The sequence below is a fragment of the Nothobranchius furzeri genome, chromosome 9 (genome assembly GCF_043380555.1).
Source record: "Nothobranchius furzeri strain GRZ-AD chromosome 9, NfurGRZ-RIMD1, whole genome shotgun sequence".
Taxonomy (NCBI): domain Eukaryota; kingdom Metazoa; phylum Chordata; class Actinopteri; order Cyprinodontiformes; family Nothobranchiidae; genus Nothobranchius; species Nothobranchius furzeri.
Window position 1 is genome coordinate 50,532,625 of NC_091749.1, and position 25,519 is coordinate 50,558,143.

Below are 25,519 nucleotides of genomic sequence, written 5' to 3' on the forward strand. Positions count from 1 at the left end.
AGCCCCAACTTCCATCCTCAGAGGCGCGGAGGATCACCCTGGGGGCCCAACCAGCAGTCATGTCAGAGGTTCAGGAGACAAAAACGGCAAGCCCCCAGGCCCACCCGCTGCTGCCCACTTCAGGGCAGGCCGAGCTAGGAAGTCAGCAGACCAGGACCCAAGGGTGCCCAAACCCAGCTGAGACCCGACAGAGCCCGTGGATCTGGACCCCACCAGACAGCCACCGGGAGTGAGCCGGCAGGTGCAAAAAATCTTCCAGGACGAAATGAATTTACAGATTTGTAACAAGAGGTTACAAAACTTTTCCATTCATAAACTTAGTTGTTTTACACATTTACCTCTTCACTTGTTGCCAGTGATGAAAGGGAGTCTGATGTGCTTGTCATTTTGCTGGAGGTTGAACGATCCGACAAAGTACTGGTCCAGACTCTGGAAACCACAGAGTCTGGACCGTAAGCCCAGATTCTTTTGAGTGTGTTGGGAGTTTGCTTTAATACTTGTTGCACATTTTAGAACACTGATTAAAGGTATAGAGGAACTTTTTCTTCTGGGTGGATCATCTGAAGCATCCATCCCTATAACTGTCAATCATTCTGGTGAAGCTTTCATGCAAGGCCATCATCGTACATGCTCGTTCCTGGGTTCGTTTTCACTTCCTGTACATTCTGTTTATGTGTAGAGGTATACACCTTCATTCCTTGTCGTTCTCGCAAGGTTTTTTGAAAACAGAGGAGAGTCGCTCAAGAAAAAGTGTCTTTGAAGTCTACGATAAAAGAAGGAAGGCCTCCAAAGTGAGAAATAAGACCAGAGTTTTTTTAACAGACTCTTTTCAACGATGGCATGCACTGAAAGCAAAGGTTGGGCTTCCTACAGATAACTCTGTTGCCGGTTTTCTGCTCGACAGGTAGTTCGGCATGATATCTGGTGAAAATCATTTCAGATTACTGCTAGAAAAAGTGCTGCAAGCCTGGCAGCTACTTGTAAACAGAATGTGCACGTGGATAACTGGGTGTTCTCTCTCATGCACATTTTTTCAAAATGTGGAGAGCGCTGTTATTTCCTGAAATTCAGAAGAATCCGTTGCCATCCCTTTAAGAACCTTTAGCCACGTTAGTTTTCTGTTTTCCTTCTTAGAGATAAGCCAGATGATTTCTGATTACTGGCAGTATAAAATAGGATTTTGATGGTTGATTTAATACTTTGTGCTCTTCGTCTAGAGTCATTGCTGAGCAGATAAGAATAACTGTCCTGTTTTGTCTGCAACAAAGCTTTTAGAAACAACTGAAATCTGATTCAACAGGAAGTTCACTGCTGGATTATTTGTTCATTTTGTTGATACTTCTGGGATAAAGCTTTAGAATATACAACAGCTATGTAAAGCCACTGGAGAAAGACTGGCAACTCTGAGCAATGGATGCACATGGGAGAAGATGAAAAGATCCGTGATAAGACTGACTTTTTCTATCAGGCCTATATTCAGCTCCTCACAACTTCTCACTGGCTTACAGTATAGGCAATATGAGAGGTGAAAACAAAACAAATCTGTGGATCAGTGATGGATTTCATTACACGAGGGGACATGAAGTCAAAGGAAAGAGATTTTGACAGATGAGGAAACAGATTGAGATTGAAATAAAGCAACAGCCACAGAGAACATATCATGCACAGAATTAAAACAAACCCCCACCACACACTGCGTACAAGCTGCCCACGGCAAGGCTTTTCAAGAAAAGCTACAACAAAACAAACATGACTTTAAAGGATCTGGAAGTATTTTATCCCTCTTTCAGTTTGATATCTTCTTTGTTTCCATTCTGGTATGTTTGGAGATTTATCTCCTAGTAGTAAATCATATAGGGGTGACTGACAACTGCTGTTGTAGAAGCAATTAGGGTTTAGATACTTTTGGTGCAAAATGTTTGACACATTCTGATGTTTTTCCTGCAACAGGGGAGGAGACATCCAGAATTGCATTATATTACATGGAGACGTGGAGGAATTTTTCTCTGCATCAGTAACAACCTCAGGCCGAAACTAAAAGGCCACAGGGAGGAGCCTCATTAGTAGGATGTCTACATTTTGTGTCTTATTAATGAGAAAGCTGCTTTCAGCAAATTACTACCTATTTTGCATAATGCTTGCCTTCCCTCGCCTTTCTGAAGTTGTTCAAGGAAGAAAAGCACGATCATGTTGCAAATGCAATCTTCAAGTTTTTCAAACGAATCCAACTTTGTGCTCCGTATCAAAATAAATTCCTATTACAGACACAAATATGAAATCAGTGCTGAGATGCATTAGAAAAATGCATTTGGGCATTCGCTGCAACTCGCAGGAAACACGGCTGCAGAATGAGTTTGTCACATCAGTTAACTAAATAGTTGAAGATGTTTGCGGTGGAGTGGAGGTGCTAATTAGTTCCTTTCTGGAAGGCTTTGATAAAAAAAAAAGTGTTGCGTCCAGATTACCAGTGATTGTCAGTATCTCGAATATTGAAAGTAAATCTGTGTGATTTTCAAAGGAATTGTGGGAAAAAGTGCAGAAAAAGAGAAAATACATCAATCAGCTGCTTTTAATTTTTTTTTTGACCTTTTAATGGCTTCAAAAATGTATAAGGCTCAGCTTGGATTACATTAAAAAAGAAGTCCTGCTTAAAAAGCTTTTGGAACATGCAAACTCATGAAAATTGTTTTTACACCACCTTTATAACATGCAGCAGATGTTTTTATACATGCATATGAGCAAACGGTGAAAATGAAAACAAATGTATGCAAAGATGACACCAACTTGGCAAATTTGCTACAAACTTTATTGAAACCATTTGTTCTGTATGGATGTTGCTTGCATTTCAGTTTTCAATCATTTTGGTTTTTAAAGTAGCAACATAATGTTGTCATAGTGCTCACTGTTCAGCTAGCTGTCAGCATGCTTTGATGAAACCCAATCAAGATTTGAATTTAGATAAATGCTTATGCCTTTGAAATTTCTTATTATTAATTAAACTGTGTGACCTAATTAAGTATGATTATTTCCACATAGTTCTGAAGCAGCTTTGAGGACGTAAACATGGACTCAAAGGCAGAAGTGGTTAAAGCAAAAAATAAAAGGGTTTGCAATAGGCAAATAAAAACCTGCAAAAGGCTGAAACACAAGGAAGCCACGAGGAGCAGAGAGGCTCAGGATCTGACAAAGGATTGAAGAAAAACAGTGAAAACTGGGAGGGTTATTACTAGAGATCATAATTACAATGCTTTTAAGCTCTTTCTTGCTCACCTGTGACATTTATAGTACATATAATACAATCAGCTGTTTTGGTTCCTATGAAGCTTCTCATTGAGTCGTTTTGCTGTGCGGTTTCAGACAGGGACAGCAGGAGCTCAGGAGGTAGAGCGGGTTGTCCAGTTATTGGAAAGTTGCAGGTTCAATCCTCCAACCAGAGAATGCTGCTGTTGTGTCCTTTGGCAAGACACTTAACCAGCCTTGCCTGTGGTGGTCGGAGGGACTGATGGCGCCAGTGTTTGCCTCCTCACTTTCGTCAGTGTGCCCCAGGGCAGCTGTGGCTACATCGTAGCTCATCACCACCAGTGTGAGAATGGGTAAATGACTAAGACTACGTTCACGCTGCAGGTCTTGATGCTCAATTCCAATTTTTGGAGTAAATCCGATTTTTTTGTGTGGCTGTTCACACTATGACTGAAATGTGACATCAAACTCTCTCCAGTGTGAATGCTGCACGTTCCCAAAGCGACCCACATGCACAGAAGACAAGAAGTCACACTCAGTGGAGCTGAAAGCAGGAGCGGCGGAGTTGTGATGTGAAAGTTTTCACTGACAGTTTATCAACACGATCAGGATTACACCTTTTAATTCGTCCATTTTGGGCTGGAAACTGTTTTAAAAACTGCTAACTATTTTACTCCTTGTTCCCGCTGTCTCCCTGAATTATTATTCACCGAGACGGAGACCGGTGACACACTTCGCTGCTGCAGCACCTCCACCTCCCGTTCTCATTCTATTGAATATTTTTTTCATTTCAAAACTTAAAACAGGATGTCCAGATAGACTCCTGAACCCTTCTGTCAGCGCTTCTCCTCAGGAACTTCAACACGCGACACTCACCGCCGCTGACTCAGTGACGTAAGAGACGGATTTAATGCGACATGACTGTTCAGACTGCAGTCACTTTCAAAAACATCACGTGTCAGAATGAGTACTAGATATTCAAGTGACACGGATAGCATTTGAAAAAAACGGGTCTGTGCATTCAGACTGTCATAAAAAATCTGAAAAAAGTGGATTTGAAGCGCTTTTGCCTGCAGTGTGAACGTAGCCTAATTGTGTTGTGGAGCGCCTTGAGGGGTTGTAGAGCCCTAAGGCAGTGCTCTTCAAATACTGGCCATCTACCAGAACAAACTGACTCTGTTGTAGGCCGACAACCATCTGAGGGCTGTGTTTCATCACTGAAGTTGAACAATTGTCATACAAGTTTTGTAAAATCGGGTGTCAGCGTGTGTGCTCACTTTTTACAACTTAATGGTAATCCTCACATTTTATCCAACCAGTTAGGTTCCCAGAAAAGTAAAATACATTGCAGTTGGCTCCCTAGTAGGAGCTGGATTGTACAACTATGGTGACAGATCATTAGTGATTACTGGATGACTAACAGCTGTGGGGATTGGTATCGGATTAGATTTGTGCCAATAGGATCAAGAAAAACACTTTGAAGATCAAACAAAAATTAAGACATTGGGAGAAAAAAGTATTGTTTCAAAAGAAAAACTTACGATCTGAATCAGATTCTTAAAATGATCAAGAAAAACACTTTGATGATCAAACAAAAATTAAGAAATTGACAGAACAAAAATATTGACTAAAGGAAACAATAAAGTTTCAAAAGTAAAACTTACTATCTGAATCAACTTCTTGAAATGAGTAACAAAGTATGTTTCCTTTTTCTGTTTGCCTCTATGTGTTTTGTTATCAGTTTCCTTAGTTTTGTTCTCACTGCACACAGCTTTGCTCTCACTACCAGATTAGCACTTACACTTTCTGGCTTTCTCCTTTGCAATCCCTGAGTTTTTGGTTGCAATTCTGACACAACCCTTTCGGGTGGGTGGGACTTCTGAGAAGTCCTCTCCCATAGGACAGTGGTTTCTCTTGAGTGACAGTTCAGTGACCCGGAAGTGGTGTAGCCTCCAATACTTTTTTTTTCCACCTCGGTCAACAACATGAATTTTTAGCCCCAAACATGTTTGTCTGCTGTCTGTGGTGCCTACTAAGGATCTAAAGTGAGTATTGATAATATATTTTATCTTTTCTTAGTTAATCTGTAAGTTAAGCCACTTTTTAAGTTGGTTTTAAACAGATGCTAGCTCACTAGCTAGCTGCTAAGCAAGTCATTGTGCTAGCCTCAGGACAATGGTCTATTGTTCCAGAGAGATGTATTAAAAACTCATCTTAACATTTTCATTTTTATTCCATGGTACTTGTATGGACTAAACAAGTTCATAGTTCTGCCTGCTCCTTTTTCAGTTAAACGAATGGATTATATGATGAAACTCTGACTGAATAATTATCTAATTGAGTATGTTTGATAATAAATTTCTAACCAGTATACAGATCTGTACAGAATCAAAGCTTATGTATTGTCAGCATATACTGTCCAAATATTGATGACCCTTCATTCTTTCATATTTTTTTCTCTGTACTCTCCGAACACTTGAACTGTCCACTTATACTTGGAGGCGATTTTAATTTTTGGATGAACTCTTTAACAGATAGGCTCAGTACAGATGGGACTCAGTGCATTTGACAATCCACTAATATAGTTAAACAGTACATGAGTGATTATGGGCTTTGTGATGCATGGCGATCTCTTCATCCTAACAGTAGAGAGAATACTTTTTTTCTCACACGTCCATCACTCTCATTCACGTTTGGATTATTTTCTAGTCAGCAGCTCATTGTTGGCTGACATTTCAGACACTGAGATACACCCCATAGCTGTCAGTGACCATGCTCCGGTTTCATTAACTCTGGTAAATAACAAGACAATCCCACCAAACAAAAACTGGAGGTTTTTGTTTGGTGGGTTTGGTGGGACATCACTGCTTAAAGACGAAGGTTTTAGTGATTTTTTTTTTAAAGGAGTGGGCTTTATATTTAGAACATAATGACCTGCCTGTATATGTCAGGTGGGGCCTTTGACTCCTTTCTTCTCTTGGGACTTCTTTTTATAGATCTTTTGATATAGATCTTCATTTCCCCTCCCCCTTCCACACCTGGTGTGGGGTGTTGTGCCTTGGTCTGCCTGAGTGTTCGTGGCACCCAGGTCGGGGGTTTAAGATCTTTGGCGCCTGCCTGATCAATCTCGGTGGCTGCCTGTTGGGGTCTGGGCCCCTGTGCTCTGCTGGGTCCCCGGCGGGGGTGGTTGCCCCTGGGTCCCGGGTCGCTGGGTCCCGGGCTCGGCCGGCTAGGGGGTGGGTGGCTGCGGGCAGGCCTGTGGGCTGACTCTGCTGGCTGCTGGTTGTGGCCCCCCGGGGTGATCCTCTATGCCTCTTGAGGGGGGCGGGGACCTTTCTGTTTGCAGTCCCCTTGGGGTTCCTGTGTTCTGGGGCAGCGCCTGGATCTCTGGGACTTGGAGCTCCCCCCGTCTCCTACACATCTTTGGGGGTGGATCTGTGGTCCCTCACACTCTCTATTGGACGCTCCTATAGAGAAACCTTACATAAACAAGCGCGTGTACACACACAGATGCTCACATGGTGCTCTCAAAAGTATGGGCTTGGGCACGTTCAACACATGTCTTAAGGCTGTCGTTGCCACTAAATGCACTATGGTTTATTATCGTGTGATTATTCAGTTAAACAATGTTGATTTTATGTCATCATCAGGCTGACGCAGTGTTAGCTTGCTCCTGATGTATTGTTGTGTGTCCCAATTTTTTTTCTATTCTTTCTCTTTCTGCAGGTCTAGAAGCAGACTCTTGTTAATTATTGTTTATTTTTGTGTACCCCCCTCCCCCATGTTTTCCTTTCTCTTTCACCTCTGACTCCGTGTCTGGTCGGAATTCGCGCCTCCACATAGACTTAACATGGACGCCAGACGCAAAAAAATCTAGATGTGAACGCACCGTGAGGAAGGCAGGCGGATCCTGGGAGCTGGAGGAGCGCAGCAGAGAGGAGACGGTGTGAGAACCGTCACCTGGAGGATCCTGGACGGGAGGTGGTGTGCAAACCACAGAAGATGTCCAAGACGAGGAGAGAGAGGACAGCGTGGGAGCTGTCGTGAGCAGAGGCTGAACCAGCGAGGAACAACCAGAGCGCCACAGTGCGGGAACCGCGGTGTGGAAGGCGAGCTGCTCAGGGACGATCAACGTGGATGAGGAAGAGAGAAACTCCCTGAGCTGCTCCGAGGCGATCAGGGTGAGGAAGAACAAGAGAACGATCCAACACCTGATCTCTGCAGCCTCTCCTCTCTTAAGCTTTCACAGCTTTTGAGGAAAACTGGATCCACCTGCCGATAAGGGCTGCCACGCCCCTGAACTCACACACACAGCAGCAGAACTGACACCTGACATTACCTGAAAAATTATTTACATACTGTACCTTTAATTGTTATACTCAAAGATGGAACATTAGTTTCAAGATAAAAACAACTCTGAATGGGGATTACAAGTGGTGCCTGCAGATAAGACCTGGTGAATACTGGCTTCAACATGTAAACATTAAACACTGCTCTGTGAGCACTCAGCAACATGGCGACCGCTCAACTCGCATTTAAGACTTTCTCCAGTTCCCGAGTCTCTATTTCAGTGTAAAAGAGCATCAAATGTGTGAAGTTATTTCCAGGTGATCAGAAGTGGATAGAGTGACCGCATTTTAACAAACACAATCAATCCATGCAATATGGCCCCTCCTCAGACCCCACTATCGAGTTAAATAATTCTCTGAGTCTCTCCAAACATATACTGAAGCCATTTGTCTTGCAAATCTTGATTTTTCAGCAATATATTCATTCTGTAAGTCTAGGTGCCCAAACGGATGAATACTAATGAGCAATATCAATCTGATGTCCCACTAAAACTGAAAGAGAAGTTCTTGTACTATTTTCACAGCCAGTATGAAACGAAGTGGCTGAAGAATTAAATAGGCAAAATGCTGGTTTCTATTTTGATTTTATTCTTCCATCTCATAAAGACAATTTATCCACGATCACTTACATTAATTTCAATTTTCTAGGAGCTTGTTATCACAGTGATTATTAAAAATGTTGGAATTTCATGTGAGGTTTTTATTAAATTATTTTTTTCCCTGTATTTAGAGTGAAGATTTTGAAGAGACCCAGAGAAAGTTGGATCAGACTCTCATCGGTATCTATGTGATTAAACATCCAGGTCCATCTACTGATCAGGCTCCAGAAGATGTTGGCATCATAGTTGAAGGTGTATAGGTACTTACTGGACTCAATGATGTTGCCACTGCTTTTGCCTTATTGTTTGGCATCATCTATGACCTGAACCTGAGCTACCCCACTGATCACAGGTACACTTTAGAATTAATTCAAAAGATTCTGATGGAACTTGACACACACAGGCTTTCGAACAAAATCCAAGTGCTCAAAAACAAAATGCTGGAATGAATGTATTAAGCCATTACAGTATTGTGATCTATTCAAGTCCTGAAATGTTGTAGTTAATGTGTTTTATTGGCCTGTTATAAGTGCCTGTTAAAAGTTTTAAACTTTATGTTCTTACACCTAAAATGTATACGTTCAAAGTGGTGTCAAACTACTGGTTGTTTTACAGAGTACTCTTAAGAATTTTTTTTAATTTGCCTTGTTGTGGCTGGACCCAGTGGCTCTAAAAATGTTTTTATTTTATTTTTTCAATTTCTTTCCAATGTTGAAAAGAATTCCTTTTGCACTTAATTTAAAATGTTAAGCTTTTAATTTAAATGTCAGTGGTACTACTTAATGCACAAACCTGTTAAAAAGGTAATGTACATACATAAGAATTTGTATTTTTGGATACTGTTTCAATAGTTAATAAAACTGCTTTTTTAGAGTATTCCATTTGTGTTCATGTCTTTCATTAACTTTAATTAACACGATCAAGTTGGCGTAACTCAGATACAAGTCTTTTTATTAAAGTATATCTATTTCATTCATTGAACTTAACTATGTCACATTAGTTTTATGTAAGTTTCAATCATGAAGTTAAAGTAACCTAATTAACTCTAAATTACTTAAGTCACGGCCTTACAATTTACATAATAATTTTAAGTAACTTGAATGTAAGGAGGTTTATTAAAATCTACTTAGCAAAGTTGTGTGGAACCACTTGACAAAACATTTTTAAGTAAATCCAACACTTTTTTTATTTGAGATGAAAAGATAAAACTGAGCAATGGACATGATAGACATTAGAAAAGAAAAGAGATGAAAGCCAAAGCAAAAAAGAATAAAAGACAGAAGAAATGAATGACATCAAAAAGGGATGAATGAGAAAAGACAAAAGCCATTAAAAGAAGAGGAACTGAGCATAATAGAAGGCACAAATCCAACCGAACAAAAAGGGGAACATGTGGATGGTGTAAAATAGAAATTGTAAAACGAGGTGAAGGGCGGAAACAGGCAAGCAGAGAGGGAGAAGTTAGTCAGAGCAGGAAAAACTAGCTGTCCTTTTCAACGGCTCCTACGGGATCCTCCGGTTCCGCTTTATCTAATTCAAATAAAAAAGGCTTTTTGGATGGAACCTAAATGTGTGTTTTAGGTGGGGGTCACATGGTAATCCAGCCCTACAGCTGACCAACTCATTACTCCTTGTGTCACACACAAAGGATGAGTGCATCCAAACACTCTTTATGAGTCAGAGGGTGGGTGGAAGAAAGAATTGTGATGGTTTAATAAGTATTCAGAAAATTCTAGTGACAATTACTTCTGCAACACTTCTACACAGAAAATAAAAATCAACATAACCATCTGCTGCAGCCTATTTCAGAGATGTTACAGAGGGGGAAAAGTGGGAATGTTTAGCTAATTTACTATTTGTGATCTCAAATATTCGTCCTAGAATCAATTTTCTGCTGACACACATGATGTTTCCTACATTCAAATGGCATTGCTATCAAACTTAAACATCATTGGAGATCCTTCCAGATCCATGATATTTCCAGCTGTGAGATGCTTCTCAAGCTACAGCTACCTGTGCCTGTCCATCCCACATGCTGCTCATTTTAAAACTCAGTCAAAGAGAGAACTTAGGACTTGAACTTCAGACAAGTGCAGCCTCAGTCAGATTGTAAGGTCTTACCTGTTTCACAGCGCCGTCCAGTAAATCCTGAGGGACAGACGCATGTGTTTGGAGACACGCAGGTCCCTCCACTTCGACACCCTTCCTCACAGTAGGCTAAAGAAAAAACAAGAACAAGTGCATTTGTAATTTTTTCTAAATGTGTCTGAGAAATGAACAAATGTGTTGATTTGATCAGTTTGGTCAAACTGGTGATTTTGGTGTGACAGGGTTATGACTAATTTTGGCCTTTTATATGGATGGAACTAGGATTCACAAGACCTTTTTCACTTATACCCCAGTCAAGTCCAATTTACTGAAATCCCCAAAGGGCAATAACCTAGAAACTGGTGATAAAAAGTAATATAATTTACAGAGATGGCAGCAGCAAGGTTTGTAGAGTTGCTGAAAAATCCTTCGCAAAAATACTCATGAAAAAAAGTCTTTGTACTTTACTTCAGTGTTTGCTTTCTGGATCTAAATATCTTTTTTCCACTGGTTTCCAAATTACACTAGACCAAGTTTTAAATGGTTGCATAAAAATACAACACTGTCCCTGAAAACTATACAACAGTAAGGCATTTAATCTTGAAAATCACAGACGAACGAGCAATTTCCACTTATTTGAGCCCATTTTTCCAAATAAAAAAAATGAATCTCTGTTGCTAATGAAATTAATCACAAATATATGATAAATCTATAAACAAGTAAGAATATAGAGTAGGTATAAACCTATTAAAGCGTAACATCACATGTTCACACACACCGTTGTGTTTACCTGTTAGTTATAAATAAACAGAGCTAAATAGCAGCAAAATAACATCTATCAGCATGCTTAACACATATAGAGTTGTAGGCTGCACAAGTACACAAAAGATGGACAGCAAAGTTAAATTTTACAGGTGTCCAGCTGAAAAAATACACTGAGGGCGGTCGTTAATGGCCAGATCTAGTGCATAAACCTTCCACACTGTAGCAGACAAAGTCTGATGACAGAATAAAAAAGTAAAATATCTGCCCCACATGTCCAGAAACAAGATAGCCATCTAATGACCTATATGCTTTCATTATATAATTGTGCTGGACCGCAGGGATGAGGAGCCGGCTGGAGTAGACCGACCGAGCCCAGGCAGCAGCAGGATGAAATGCGCAGTCCTGAGAAATAAACATGTGTTAAAGTGACAATGCTGGTGTGGTGTGTACTTCTGTGTGTGACCTGCGGTAACGGTCTTGTTACAATAATTACATAAAAAAAAATGTATGCAACTGGAGCTGGCGGCTAATGTTGTTTGTTTGTGTTTCTGTTTACGTTGCTCGTCAGAATAAACTGAGCATCCGTTAATCTCCAAAGACACGCAGTATCATGGTGATAGTTCAGCATTATTCCACAAACTGCACAAGAGATCCGGTTACTCCTTCAGTTTAGCTGTATTAAGTCCAAACGGCCGGTTCTGAGGACTGTCCGCCCCACAGCTTGCTAGCTTTTACAAACGCGGATCTGGAAGCTTTAGCTAAACACCGTTAGCTTTGAGATGTTTGTCTCTTTTTCCTCTACACAAAGATGTGTTAGATTATCTAAATTAGTAAATTCTGAATCCCTAGGTTTTATTTTGTTAACTTAAATCACAGAAAAACAGGTCTGGATTATGCCTGGAGACGGCGTTCTTGACCTCTAGCTTGTGTGGCTGTGCGCAGTTACCCAGTTTAAACGATGGGTTTCAATGGCTCTATATGAAATGAAAAATGAAATTGTGATTAATAAAAAGTATATAATTTGCATTCCATTATGAGGCAAAAAGTTCAGAAGGAAACTGGAAATCAGGTATGTCCAAAGTGCAGCGCGGGGCCATTTGCAGCCCTCTGAGTGCTTTTGTGTGGTGCCCACAAACATTTCTAGAATGGTTTAATTCAGGGGTCGGCAAACCTGGGCACTCGTTCCACTGTTGGTACGCAAAGGGTCAACTAATGGCACAGAGCATTAAACTAAGAAGATGTGTTGAAAAATAAATGTTGTAACAGATTGAATTTTCTGTTGATTGTTCTTGTTTTCTTGTTTGGTCACTAAATGCGTTAAAAAGTTGAAACGTGAAGCTCTCAGTCCTCCCAACTGGTGAAGCGCTCTGTCGGCTGGTTGCCTTGGCAACGAGTGTGTGTGTGTTGGAGCAAAGACGTGGCAGAGAATAAGAGGATGTTCGGGTGGATATTTTTAGTTTTTGTCTTGTTGTTCGGCGATTATCTCAGTTGTTGATGTAGTCACTGTGATATTTGGAAGTTAAAAATAAACAGAAAGACGGAAATAACTGCCTTATTATTAGTAATAAAACGCCACTCCCACGCGATGGCCCGCCGGTTCAAATCCCAAATTTGCGCGAAAAGACATCATTCAGGCCGCTTCTTGATGATGGTAATCTACCTGCCGGTATAGTGAGGAGGATGTTTCTAGCTAGTTAGTCCTGTAAAATATGACATCTAAGCGAGCAAAAAAAAAAAAAAAAATCATTCCAGGTCTTTTATGACAACTTGGACAGAAAACTGGGGTTTTGTGCAGCAAAGAGATCGTGCTGTGTGTGCTCTTTGCCTTGAGAGTGTTGTTTGCCGTACCTCCAGTGTTAAGCGGCATTTTGAGATGAAACATCAAAAAAAAAATTCAAGGATGAGGAAGAGAAGGCTGAATCAATTGCACGTGCTGTGTCAAGATATGAGAAGCAAGCAAGTACTCTGAAAATTTTTACAGCTACTAAACATCATGGAACTGAAGCAAGTTTTCGTATTGCACACTGTATTGCTAAACATGGAAAGCCATTTACTGACGGTAACTGTATTAAAGAGGCATTTCTCTGTACCTCAGATGTGTTATTTGATGGGCTTCCAAACAAACATACAATTAAAGCAAGGATTCTAGACATACCTGCATCAGCCAGAACTATGAAAGATGGGTGACAATGTCAGGGCCCAACAAACAGCTGGTTTGAAAGATGCCCAGGTGTTAAGTGTGGCGTTGGATGAAACCATTGATATCAATGATGTGCCAAGTATTCAATCAGATTAAATAGGTTGAGCATGCGCAGTGTCCCCCCCCCCCCAAAAAAAAAGTAAACAAACATCTTGAAACAAAATGAAAAATGTAAAAACTTCCTGCTTTCCTGATTCATTTAATCATTTTAATTATTTTATTTTGCTCATAGAAGTAATGTTTTCTTCAGTAAATAACTGCAGGTTTATGCTTTGCTGTGTTTTACTGTTGACAATATTAAAATAAGGGAGGGTAATCCTTGTATGTGCCTCTTGATCAGCTGGTCTGCGGGACTGACGTGACGGCTGGGCGCAGTGCTGTGCAGAGCGGGGGTGGGGTGGGGGGTTGAGTGTTCAGACTCATGTTTTATTACTGAGCTCTGTTGTGATGTATTATTAATAAAATGTGACAATCAGCTGAAACTGTTGAGAAAAGTTGGTTCAAACTAAATAACAGGAGATGTTCAGTGAAAGACAAGATGGCGCTGAGTATGGCTGCCTCGTAGCGAGCTCCACCAAGCAACAGCTGTTTTTTGTGTTTACGACTTTTTCTTTATTTTTTTCACGAGTAGCACATGTATCCTTGTGTACGACCGACAAACCTTACTGGACATAAAAGACGGATTTTCTCATTGCTTTCCGGAGTTCAGGTTTTTCATCACGGACCCACCGTTTGCAGATCCCCCATTCATCTCACCTGAGACGCCTTTGTTATGGACCCGTGGAGGCCGCAAGCGCCGACGCAGAGGGAGAAGATCTGGCGTTCTGGTTCGACTGAGACGGCACACTAACAGAGCACCATTACCCAGTTTACTACTGGCTAATGTGCAGTCCCTGGAGAACAAGCTGTGCGAGCTTCAGGCTCGGATCTCATTCCAGCGAGAGATGCGGGACTGCTGCGCGATCTGTCTCATAGAAACCTGGCTATCGGACAAAGTACCGGACACCGCAGTAGAACTACGGGGTTCTCCGTGCACCGCGCGGACAGGTCACAGGAGCTTACTGGGAAAAGCAGAGGTGGCGGTGTGTGTTTCATGATCAACAACAGCTGGTGTGATTATGCGAACATGCACCCGGTCAAATCCTTCTGCTCTCCGGACCTGGAGTACCTGATGATTAAGTGCCGCCCATTCTGGCTACCGAGAGAATTCACAGCGGTGATTATTACGGCTGTTTACATTCCCCCACAAGCCGACACTGACCGAGCACTCAGAGAACTGTACAGCGCCATCAGCAATGAGGAAACCGTTCACCCAGAGGCGGCGTTTGTTACGATCGGGGACTTTAATAAGGGTAACCTGAAGAAAGTCTCACCAAAACTACACCAACACATCCATTTCAATATACGCGGAGACCGGCTACTCGACCACTGCTACACCTCTTTCCGAGATGCGTACAAAGCCCTCCCCCGCGCCCCATTCAGCCAATCAGATCACTGCTCCATCCTGCTTATACCTGCCTACAGACAGAAGCTGAAACGGGAAGCTCCAACCCTGAGGGCGGTGCATCGTTGGTCGGACCAATCGGAGTCTGCGCTGCAGGATTGTTTTGATCGTACAGACTGGGAAATGTTTCACACGGCTGCTAGAAACATTGATGAGTACACAGACTCAGTCTGTGGATTTATCAGGAAATGCGTGGAAGATGTTGTCCCATCCAGAACAGTTAAATCCTTTCCAAATCAAAAACCCTGGATTAATGGAGGTGTGCGAACGGCGCTGGTGGCGTGGAGCACCGCCTTTGCCTCCGCAAACACATCAGACTACAAACACGCACATTACCAACTCCAGAAGATGATCAAAGCAGCCAAACGTGAGTACAGAGACAGGGTGGAGCAACAGTTTGACAACCCCCGGAGTATGTGGCAGGGACTAAACACAATCACAGACTTTAGAGGGAAAACCAGCACACCGCAGACCACGGCCTCTCTGTGTGAGGATCTAAACGCATTCTATGCCAGATTCGACACAGCGAACTCCATGAGACCGGACAGTGAGCGCACCGCGGATGACATCAGTGCGCACACTGTGTCTGAAGAGGATGTGCGGAGGTGCTTCAGGAGGGTGAACGCACGCAAAGCAACTGGTCCGGACGGGATTCCCGGCCGCGTCCTCAGGTCATGCTGGCTGTTGTTTACACACATCTTCAACCTTTCCCTCTCTCTGTCTGTAGTCCCAGCCTGCTTCAAAATGGCCACCATTGTCCCTGTACCCAAATCCTCCACCATCTCCTCACTGAATGACTGGCGACCTGTAGCCCTGACCCCCATTGTGAGCAAATGCTTCGAGAAGTTGGTCAGGGACTTCATCTGCTCTGCACTGCCCGATTCACTGGACCCTCCATGCCCTGACACTCCATGCTGCCCTGTCACACCTGGAGAAGAAGGACACGTATGTGAGAATGCTGTTTGTAGATTACAGCTCAGCATTCAACACCAATGTTCCCTCGAAGCTGGACAGGAAACTGCAGGATCTAGGACTGAGCAGCTCCCTCTGCAGCTGGATCCTTAATTTTCTGTCTGACAGACGCCAGGTGGTCAGACTGGGAAGCACCACCTCATCCCCCGTCACACTGAACACTGGTGCTCCGCAGGGGTGTGCGCTGAGCCCTCTCCTGTACTCACTCTACACCCACGACTGCACGGCCACGAGAAACTCCAACATCATTGTGAAGTTTGCGGACGACACCACAGTGGTAGGTCTCATCACCAGCGATGATGAGACGGCCTACAGGGAGGAGATCAGCGCCCTGACTCACTGGTGTCAGGACAACCGTCTCACCCTCAACATCGCAAAGACAAAGGAGATGATAATGGACTTCCGGAGGTGCAGAGGAATACACACCCCCATCACCATCAACGGCGACGCTGTGGAGAGGGTGAGCAGCTTCCGTTTCCTTGGAGTTCATCTGACTGAGGATCTTACGTGGTCAATGCACACAAACAATACAGTGAAGAAGGCACAGCAAGCGCCTCTTCTTTCTCAGGAGACTGAAAAGATTTGGCATGAGCCACCGCATCCTCAGGACCTTCTATCGCTGTGCCATTGAGAGCATCCTCACTGGATGCATCTCCACCTGGTATAGCAACAGCACCGCTTACAACCGCAAAGCTCTCCAGAGAGTAGTGCGGTGTGCAGAAAGGATAATTGGAGGTGAGCTTCCCTCCCTCCAAGACATCTACAGGAAGCGGTGCCTGAGGAAAGCGGGGAGGATCATCAAGGACTCAAGTCACCCCAGCCATAAACTGTTCAGACTACTTCCATCAGGAAGGAGGTTCTGCAGCATCCGGTCCAGAACCAGCAGACTGAGAGACAGCTTTTTCCATCAGGCCATCAGACTGCTGAACACGGCGCAGACACCTCACCCTCACTACTGAAACTCCAACATTACACACTCCATACTGTACATTAATGCCACTGTTTTGCACATACCAACCTCTGTACATTTTATATCTCTTATCTTATTGTTTACTTTATTCATTTGTAAAACATGTATATACACACTATACACACACTCACACACACACACGTAGAAAATAAAATAAAATACTAGCACACACATTTAGTAATGTATATACCTTACATATTATACATATAATTACTTAGATTAGCCATTTTTATATTTTGCTTGTTTTTACGTTACTGTATTTTTGCACAACTCTGTTGCAGTGAAGCTCGCACACAAGAATTTCACTCGCATGTACTGTACCAGTGTACCTGCACATGTGACGTGACAATAAAAGTGATTTGATTTGATGTTCAGAAAGTCTGGAAGACTGTGTTCATCATGTGTTAATAAATGAACCACATCTCATCTCATCTGCGTTAACATTTTTTTTACACAGATAGTCACCCATAACATTTAACGGAGGTTGTTTTTCTTCTCAACATCAGCCTCCTTAAACTAAAACCAGGTGTGTTTAACCGATGTTACCCTGTCTTCTTTACGAGCACGTCTCCATCCACCTACTGCAGAAACAGCTGCTGCGTTCACAGAAACGAGGATCCGTGCTGCTAACCCATGATGAATCTGCATGTTTCCAGTACAGACTTGGACATATTGGATCTTCTGCATGAGAGTCAGACACTTTACTAGGTGAGCTAAAGCACCACTGACATTCATTCTATCTGTAACATTTATATCCTTGATGACAGCTGAAATAACGTCAATTCAAAGAATGGTTCGGAGCGAAAATGGCTATTTTGTTGCTAATTTGCAGGAAATATCTAGAACAAAGTTCTACAGAAAGTAGCTAAGTGTTCTCAGAAATGTAGCTAGATTTGTCACTAGGCGTTAGGAACAGCGACAAAGTGGCACTACCTCTCTCTCTGCTGCTAAAGCTACGGATAGCAAATGCTACGGGCTATGCCTGAGCGTGAACGCGCATGAAGCAGCCTGCTCGACCCGAGCAGCTCTCTTTTTCTGTGATTTTACAGAAAAACAGGCAATCACAGTAAAAATACCAGGGCTCATTCTACAGGACCAGGGCATTGCAGGGGAATATATGAAGAAGACATGTATTATTTCTATACATGTTTTGACTGTCAAACTTCCTTATAGTCCCTTTAAGAGATGCAGAGTTAGAGTTCAGGGAAAGCAGAGAAGTAAAAAAGAACAACAAATGTATGGTGAGTGTAGACAAAACCAAAAGAAGGCACTGTTAATTAAAGAAGTGCATTACTTGAGTAATTTTAAGCTTAATTAATGACATGACACAAGAGATGAGTCTTAATGGGCTGAAAAATCTGTAGAGTCACATAGTGTGTTAAGTGTGTGTTGCAACTTGTCCTGAATTACTTTAGAAAACCAAAGAAGGAACACTTGTTTCCATACTTTTTCACAGTTGATGTTTGGAGACAAAAAGGCCAAAGATAGAAACAAATGTGGGGTAATAAATAACAACAGAGCCCCATGCCAGAAGCAATTAAAGCTATTAATCTGACTGGTTCCACCATTTAAGAACTTCTATCAGACCCTCATTAGAAGCCTGATTGCCTCTGGACTAATAAACCTCACTCTTAAAAATTAATTACACTTATATTGACATAATCTATCTCCAGCTCTAATTATCATTTCAACATCATCAGTGAAATGCCGCCTGCCTGTCTTAACTAATGGCTTTAGAACATGAAAGGACATCACTGGGGCATTACCGTGTGTGCGTGTGTGTGTACGCTTCTTTTTAACAAAAGCCACCAGTACATTTTCCTGTTAAAAATAGTCACAAAGCACAACTTAAGGCCAGTGGGGTAACATAACTCTCCATGCAAACTCAGGCCTGTCAAACACCAATATGTCAGTGATAATATTTCTGCTTGCAATTAAAAAGAATGTACAACTCATTGGGATTTTAATTTTAATTTAATGATATTAGCCAGAGGCAACTTTCCTTTGAACGGCATGTGTAAAAACCTCAGATGTAAAAGGTTGTTGGATTTTCACAGCTGCCTTTTTAAGAAAATCGGATGTTTTTAAATAGCGTGCCATAAACAGAAAATAGTTTCCGGTACTTTCCTAATCCTAACCTTAAGCCCTGGTGTGCTGATGTCTCACCAGGAACTATGCTCAAACTGCAAGTGTAAACAATCTCAAATTCCATTAGTTTTATAGAGGACATAATTTCATCAGTCAGCTGTACCTTCAGACACCTCAGCTAGTCAGTCAGATTTATTTTCTCTGGATTACGACGACGAGAACGGGTATCAGAGTGCCGGAGAGATGTAGCTGGGTCACTGAGCCTGTCTGTCTCAGACAAGCCCTAAGCCGGTTAGCCACACAGCTGGACACATTTAAAACTCAGAAAACATGCAGATTGATGTGGATGCTGGTGGCAAAGCTGACTTGGAAGGATAGTGAACGTCTTCAGAAACAACGTTGGTACCGTTTATTTACTTATACTGTGTATGTGTTTTATCTCTGCTGGTAGGTGGGTTAACATAGCAGCTAGCTCTGCTAGCCTCATCAGGCCGTGCCAATATACAGTGTTGTGCCCAAATGTGTTCATTGAACGATCGTTTGTGAATTTGTTCTTTTTTTTCGTGAACATGAACTGAACTCGTTCGTATTTTGCCTGACGAACGTAAAAGTGAGTGCGTTCGTCCTGGCGTGTGTGAATGGGTTTATGAACGCGTTCTTTTGCCGTTCTAGCTCCGGATCTCCAGGGAGCTTTTCCAGAGCTAAAGCCGAGCTAAAACATCCTGTTAACCATGGAGTCGCACCACTCATACGTCATCAAATTGCGAAGGATGGATGAAAATTCTACCGGATGCAGCGGCAGTGGTTAATGCAGGATGTTCATATGGCCACTTAAAAGAGATTTTTGAAAAGGTTAGTGATGATCCAGATGGAAAAATCTTATATCTATATATAATATATATCTGTACATAATATATGAGAAAAAAGAACTATGAACTAGTTTGATTTTGGAACAGTGGACTTAGTTCAATTTTTTTAATTATGAAGTAAGAAACAAACTAGTTTGTTTTAAAATGTATGAATTCAACTTTGAACTAGTTTGTCTTTTAAACAAACTTTCCCAACACTGCCAATATAATCCAATAATCTACAGAGAAATGAAACAATGTGCTGCCAGTGTTAGCGCTGTATGCATATATTGATATAACTCCAGAAAAACATTAATCAATAGCTTAGCAGAATAACGTCTGACTGGATGATGCTGCAGCCGCTTGTTAGATAGTGTTGTTAAATTTGGCAGTGGTCCAGAAGGGCACAGAGGTTTTGCCAGTCTCAGGAGGATCTATTGTTGAAATACGTGGATCATCTTTTGGATCCAACCTCTGTGTGTGTTGTAGCTTTCCCAGATGACTCATTTTTTTCAGCTTGGCAGGAGTCCAGAAGGGCCAGTAGCAGTTCCAGATAGATTTATAGTCAGAATATGTGGATTATTAGCGAATAGCCATGACCAGCCCCTGTCGTCTGTGTATCAGCTGTGCTAATGGTCTAATGGTCACTGTAGATCTGACTGAAGCTAGAGTTGTGCTTCCAGCTTTTCAGGTTTCTCCTCACAAATGGTTAGATTAGAAATGCCCGTAAGACCAGGACAGCTCCGACTTTTTGCTGCAGATGCAAACGCAACTTTCCATAATCATTGAGAGCACGAAGTAACACAAAATACAGCTTATCACATTGTAACACTAGTAGGGAAGTCTTATACGGTGTCTTTGAATGACGTTCGCAAAACACAGTTGTTTAGTGTTTAGAAGAGAGAATTTGTATTTTCTATAACGATTTATGACAAAATTACTTAACAACAGTTTATTTTTTATAGACGGTAAAACAGAATTTCTACAATTTTCACGCAGTCTGGCCAGTATCTTTAAGTTATTTGCTACTTTACATTTAGACTGAAAAGCATGTGAAATCTAGCCTAGAAATCTAGAACGACTGTAGCAATATCTGTGCTCCACTAAAGCCTCAGCACATATACTATTGGCCTGAGCCATTTTGTGCCTTGCCAATCACAGCGCTCTATCAGGTTTGGTGGGTGGGATGTTACTGCGATTGAGCGTAAAAACAAAGATGGCAGCAGCTTGTTTGAAATGGCTTGGGCATCAACTTTGGACTACGTAGACTTGGGCTTTTCTTTCAGCCAAGTGCAGATAAAGATACCTAGCTTCTTTATTTAGAAAAAGGATGTAATTTGCATCTTCTTCAACAGTGTATGGAGGACTTCTCTGTTGATTGACATTGGTAGTTGTGACTATGTCATGTTGTTCTTTGTCCAATAGCATGTGGAGGCAGTTTGAAAGACAACAGTGGATCCCGCCCAATAACTGAGCTCTGTCTATGGGTCATGGCCTGACTATATATTAACATATAGGATGGCTTGGCAGGTTATGTGAAAGCAGGATCAGGGAGTAAGGAGTAGTTTTAATATAAAATGAACGTAATGGTTACAGTTACTCAGAATAATGTGTACATACATGACAATCATTTATCAAAATATTGATGATTACTAGTTGAATTATTACTTTCTTTTGTTAAAAGTGAAATAAAAAAGCTTTACTACATTTTCATGAACTCTTGTTTATTTGTGTTGGTTTTGCTGCTTTGTATTTTTTTCTTTTTCCTAGCACCTGCTATGAGAGTTCTTGATTGCTTCCCACTCTGTCCAATAATCAATTCAGATGAAGGCAGAAGCCTGTTTTCTGCTGAAACAGGAGTATTTTCAAATTTCTCTCTATAAAGTAAAACATGGGACAAACCCAGCACTGGCTATAGAACAGAATTGACAAACTCTTTTCTCTCTCCAAAGAATAATGCCTACCCACAATGCCATGCTCTCTCAGAGCAACAGGCTCTACAGAAATACCACACACATAACTGTAAAAGTAGGACAGCTGTTAAAATAATGTTTTAAATGTGGTCATTTGTAAATAAGTAATGTAAAGTAATGTAATGTGATCCTAATGTAGGAAATTTAAATGGCTTGTAATTAGGGATGGGTACCTTTGACATTTGAATCGATTCGGTACTAATTCCCGGTACCTAGGAATCAATACCGGTACTTAACGGTACCAATTTTCGATACTTTTGAGTGTTTATTATTTTAATTCTCTTTTATAATTAAATATATATTTTTCTCAATATATAACAATATTTGATAAATATCACGATAAATAACATTCAACTGTTTGTATTCTAACATTGTCCTTGTAGTTTTATAAGCTGATAATTAAACAGAAGCAAACATCTTTACGGTGAACTAAATTTACTGTGTATCTTCATTACTTTTGCCGTCTTTTTTCATTGGATTTTTCCTACTGGGAAGTTAGAATTTCCGAGGAGAAAGCGAACGCACCATTAGCTGACAACAATGGTGGCAATGGAAGCTAACATATCAAGCTAACGTTATCTTAAACTGTTTATTTAGCTGCTGGATACTCTATAACCAAAGTAACCCTCCCAACACTAGTGATGAAGCCCATTTGGTCAGAATAAGAGTTTTATAACACATAATAACATTCTTTAATATGTACAGTTTCAAAACATAGAAAAGCATAATTGTACTTGCTTCTCTCTTCCCAAACCCACTCAGATGTTGTTACTGACTCCCTTAAATGCACACCAATAAAACACTTCCAATAAAAGTGACATTTTTTAAGAAAATAGGCCCTGATTTTGATCTGTACTGTGGTTGTTTTCCTCATTCCTCCATAATCAGTTAAGGCTCATCCTACAAAAATGTGTTTGATTCAGGTAAAACTCAATCTTAGCAGATCTTCAGCAAAGCTGAAAAACTGGTGTATTTATTTTACCCACAAGCACTTTGTAGATGTTTTGTAGTATTGTGCTAAGTACTAATTTGTTGTTTTGATTTGGAAATGGAATGATTTTTCACATTCAAAACAACAGAAGACCAATAACATTCTAGTGGCAATTTAGTCCCTCAAATTTCCTTTCTCTGGCTGTTGCAAGTGGTTTCTGCTTTCTGAGCACTAACATTCAAAGTGTACCATTGAAGCTGCACACTTTAAGTCTTCAAAAACTGTTATTTTTTTTGCAAACCATCCCACAAAACATAGCATTTCTCCAACTTTCTCTCCAGTTGGTTGCTTATAAATTCCCATTCATGCTGCTCTACTTCGCTTGTTTTTGCACTTGTGCACCCGTCCATCTCAAAACCTTACCAGAACTCCCAACTAAACTCCCAACTAAAGGAACACACACATATGCTGGTCATAAAAGCAGAATATCATGACAAAGTAGATTTACCGTATTTTCTGGACTATAAGCTGCTACTTTTTCCCACGCTTTGAACCATGCGGCTTATAATGAGGTGCGGCTTTAGTCAACCAGAAAGGATGGATGCTGGAAAGTCTAATGAACAAATGGTGCCATCCAGGTCATGTTTCAGTGAAATGTCGCCTCTGCAGCCCAGATGTTGAACTCTTGGCAGTAAGTTGTCGCCCATATTATTTACCAAGAGAGTTCACCAGTGTTGTCTTGGCAACCATTTACATTCCACCTTCAGCCATTGCTGAAAATGCATGTGATGCCATCAGTTCCATTGTCGCTAAGCTACAAACCCAGCACCCCAATGCATTTGTGGCTATATCTGGTGATTTTAATCATGCCTCGCACTCTGCTACAGTTCCAACGTATCAACAGTTTGTCAGCTGCTCCACCAGAGAAAACAAGACATTGGATTTGTGTTATGCAAATGTAAAGAATGCATACATGTCCAAAACAAGACCTCTTCTGGGACAATCAGATCACAATCTTGTTTTTCTCTGCTCAGAATACAAACCACTTGTTCAGAGGCAACCTGTGACAAGAAGAACTGTGAGGAAATGGTCACAGGACACTGAAGAAGCCCTGCAGAGTTGTTTTGAGACCACATATTGGATGACTCTCTGCCAAGGATATGAAAAGGTCATCAATGGCATGACTGGATGTGTCACTGACTATATAAACTTCTGTGTGGACAATATCATACCCACCAGAACAGTGAGATGCTTCGTTAATAACAAACCCTGGATCACCAGTGAACAGAAGAATCTGCTGAATGAGAAAAAAGAGCCTTCAAGGAGGGAGACAGGGAATGATTGAGGAGTATACAGAAGCAACTGAAGATCAAGATCAGAGACAGCAAGGAGGCATACAGGAAGAAGCTGGAGAACAAACTACAGAGGATCAATATCAGAGATGTCTGGTCAGGGATGAAGAAGATCGCAGGCTTTAGGCAGAGGAAGGATTGCACAGATGGCAGCCTGGACACAGCCAATGAACTGAACAAGTTATTCAACAGGTTCAGTTCAGGAACAAACCCATCATCCTCCTCACCTGTCCCCAGCCAATCAGAAATCCCATCCTCCTCTGATCCAACATTTTCGTGTCACACGCCAGGTCTTTTGTCCTCTAACGCAGTCATGGACTCTTCTGGTTCTATAAATCTGTCTTCAATCAAGTCAGGAGATGCTGCTGCCCCATTTACCTCCCCCTCCCACCTATCTGTCTCTAGATGTCAGGTGAAGAGCAGCTGGAGAGACTGAACAGGAACAAGGCTGCAGGTCCAGATGGTGTCAGCCCCAGGGTACTGAAGGCCTGTGCAGAGCAGCTCTGTGGGATTCTGCAGCACCTCTTCAACCTCAGCCTGGCCCAGGAGAAAGTCCCAGTCCTGTGGAAGACATCCTGCCTTGTTCCAGTTCCAAAGAAAACTCACCCATCAGTCAATGACGACTACAGAACAGTTGCCCTGACATCCCACATAATGAAGGTCCCGGAGAGACTGCTGTTGGTCCACCTGAATAAGCTAACTAGAACATATCAGGACCCGCTGCAGTTTGCTTATCGCCATGGAGTTGGAGTTGAAGATGCCATCATCCAGCTGCTTCAACCAATCCACTGTCATCTGGACAAAGCAGGCAGCACTGTCAGGGTCATGTTCTTTGATTTCTCCAGTACATTTAACACAACCCAGCCTGATGTACTTTGTCAGAAACTCCAGAAGACACAGGTGGGAGCCTCAACTATCGCCTGGATTAAAGACTACCTGACAAACAGACCACAATTTGTGAGGCTGAAGAACTGCACATCAAACCAGGCGATCAGTCACATTGGAGCACCACAGGGGATTGTACTCTCACCTTTCCTTTTCACCCTGTACACCTCAGACTTCCAGTACAAATCAGAGACCTGTCATCTACAGAAAGGCGGATAGAGTGAGGCTTCAGAGTGTGGTAAAGACAGCACAGAAGATCATCGGCTGTCCTCTCCCCTCCATGATGGACATTTATTCCTCCCGCTGCCTCAGTAGGGCAGCAAACATCATCAAGGACAGCTCCCACCCTGGCTTCAACATGTTCAGACTGCTTCCCTCAGTGAAGCGCTACAGGTGCATTAATACAAAAACCCACAGACTCAAAAACAGTTTCTTCCCCAAAGCAATAACCACCCTGAACTCACACATGCACCGATAACACAGCCCCTCACTTCCCACTTCCTACATTGACCACCACTATCTATTGATACCAAATTCCATGTGCAATAATTGTATATACATAACATTACTGTCCATATGTACATAGCGCTGCAGAACTGTAACAATACTGTGCAATAATTTGTATATAACACTTACTGTCCATATGTACATAGCGCTGCAGAACTGTACCCTCCCAGTATGTTTGTTTTACACTGAGTAGGAGATGCTCTGTATCTCACTTTACACCTGTATAGTGACAATAAAGGCATTCTATT

The 25,519-nt window shown here is 41.8% G+C and overlaps 1 protein-coding gene across 1 annotated transcript in view; it reads right to left on the reverse strand.

Moving 5' to 3' along the window:
• Positions 1–25,519, reverse strand: part of LOC107381817 (protein kinase C-binding protein NELL1) — a 517,506-nt gene that overhangs the window by 58,775 nt on the left and 433,212 nt on the right. The window contains exon 15 of the mRNA XM_015953703.3: positions 10,310–10,405. Coding sequence (XP_015809189.3) covers positions 10,310–10,405 — 96 coding nt within the window. The remainder of the gene's footprint in view (positions 1–10,309; positions 10,406–25,519) is intronic.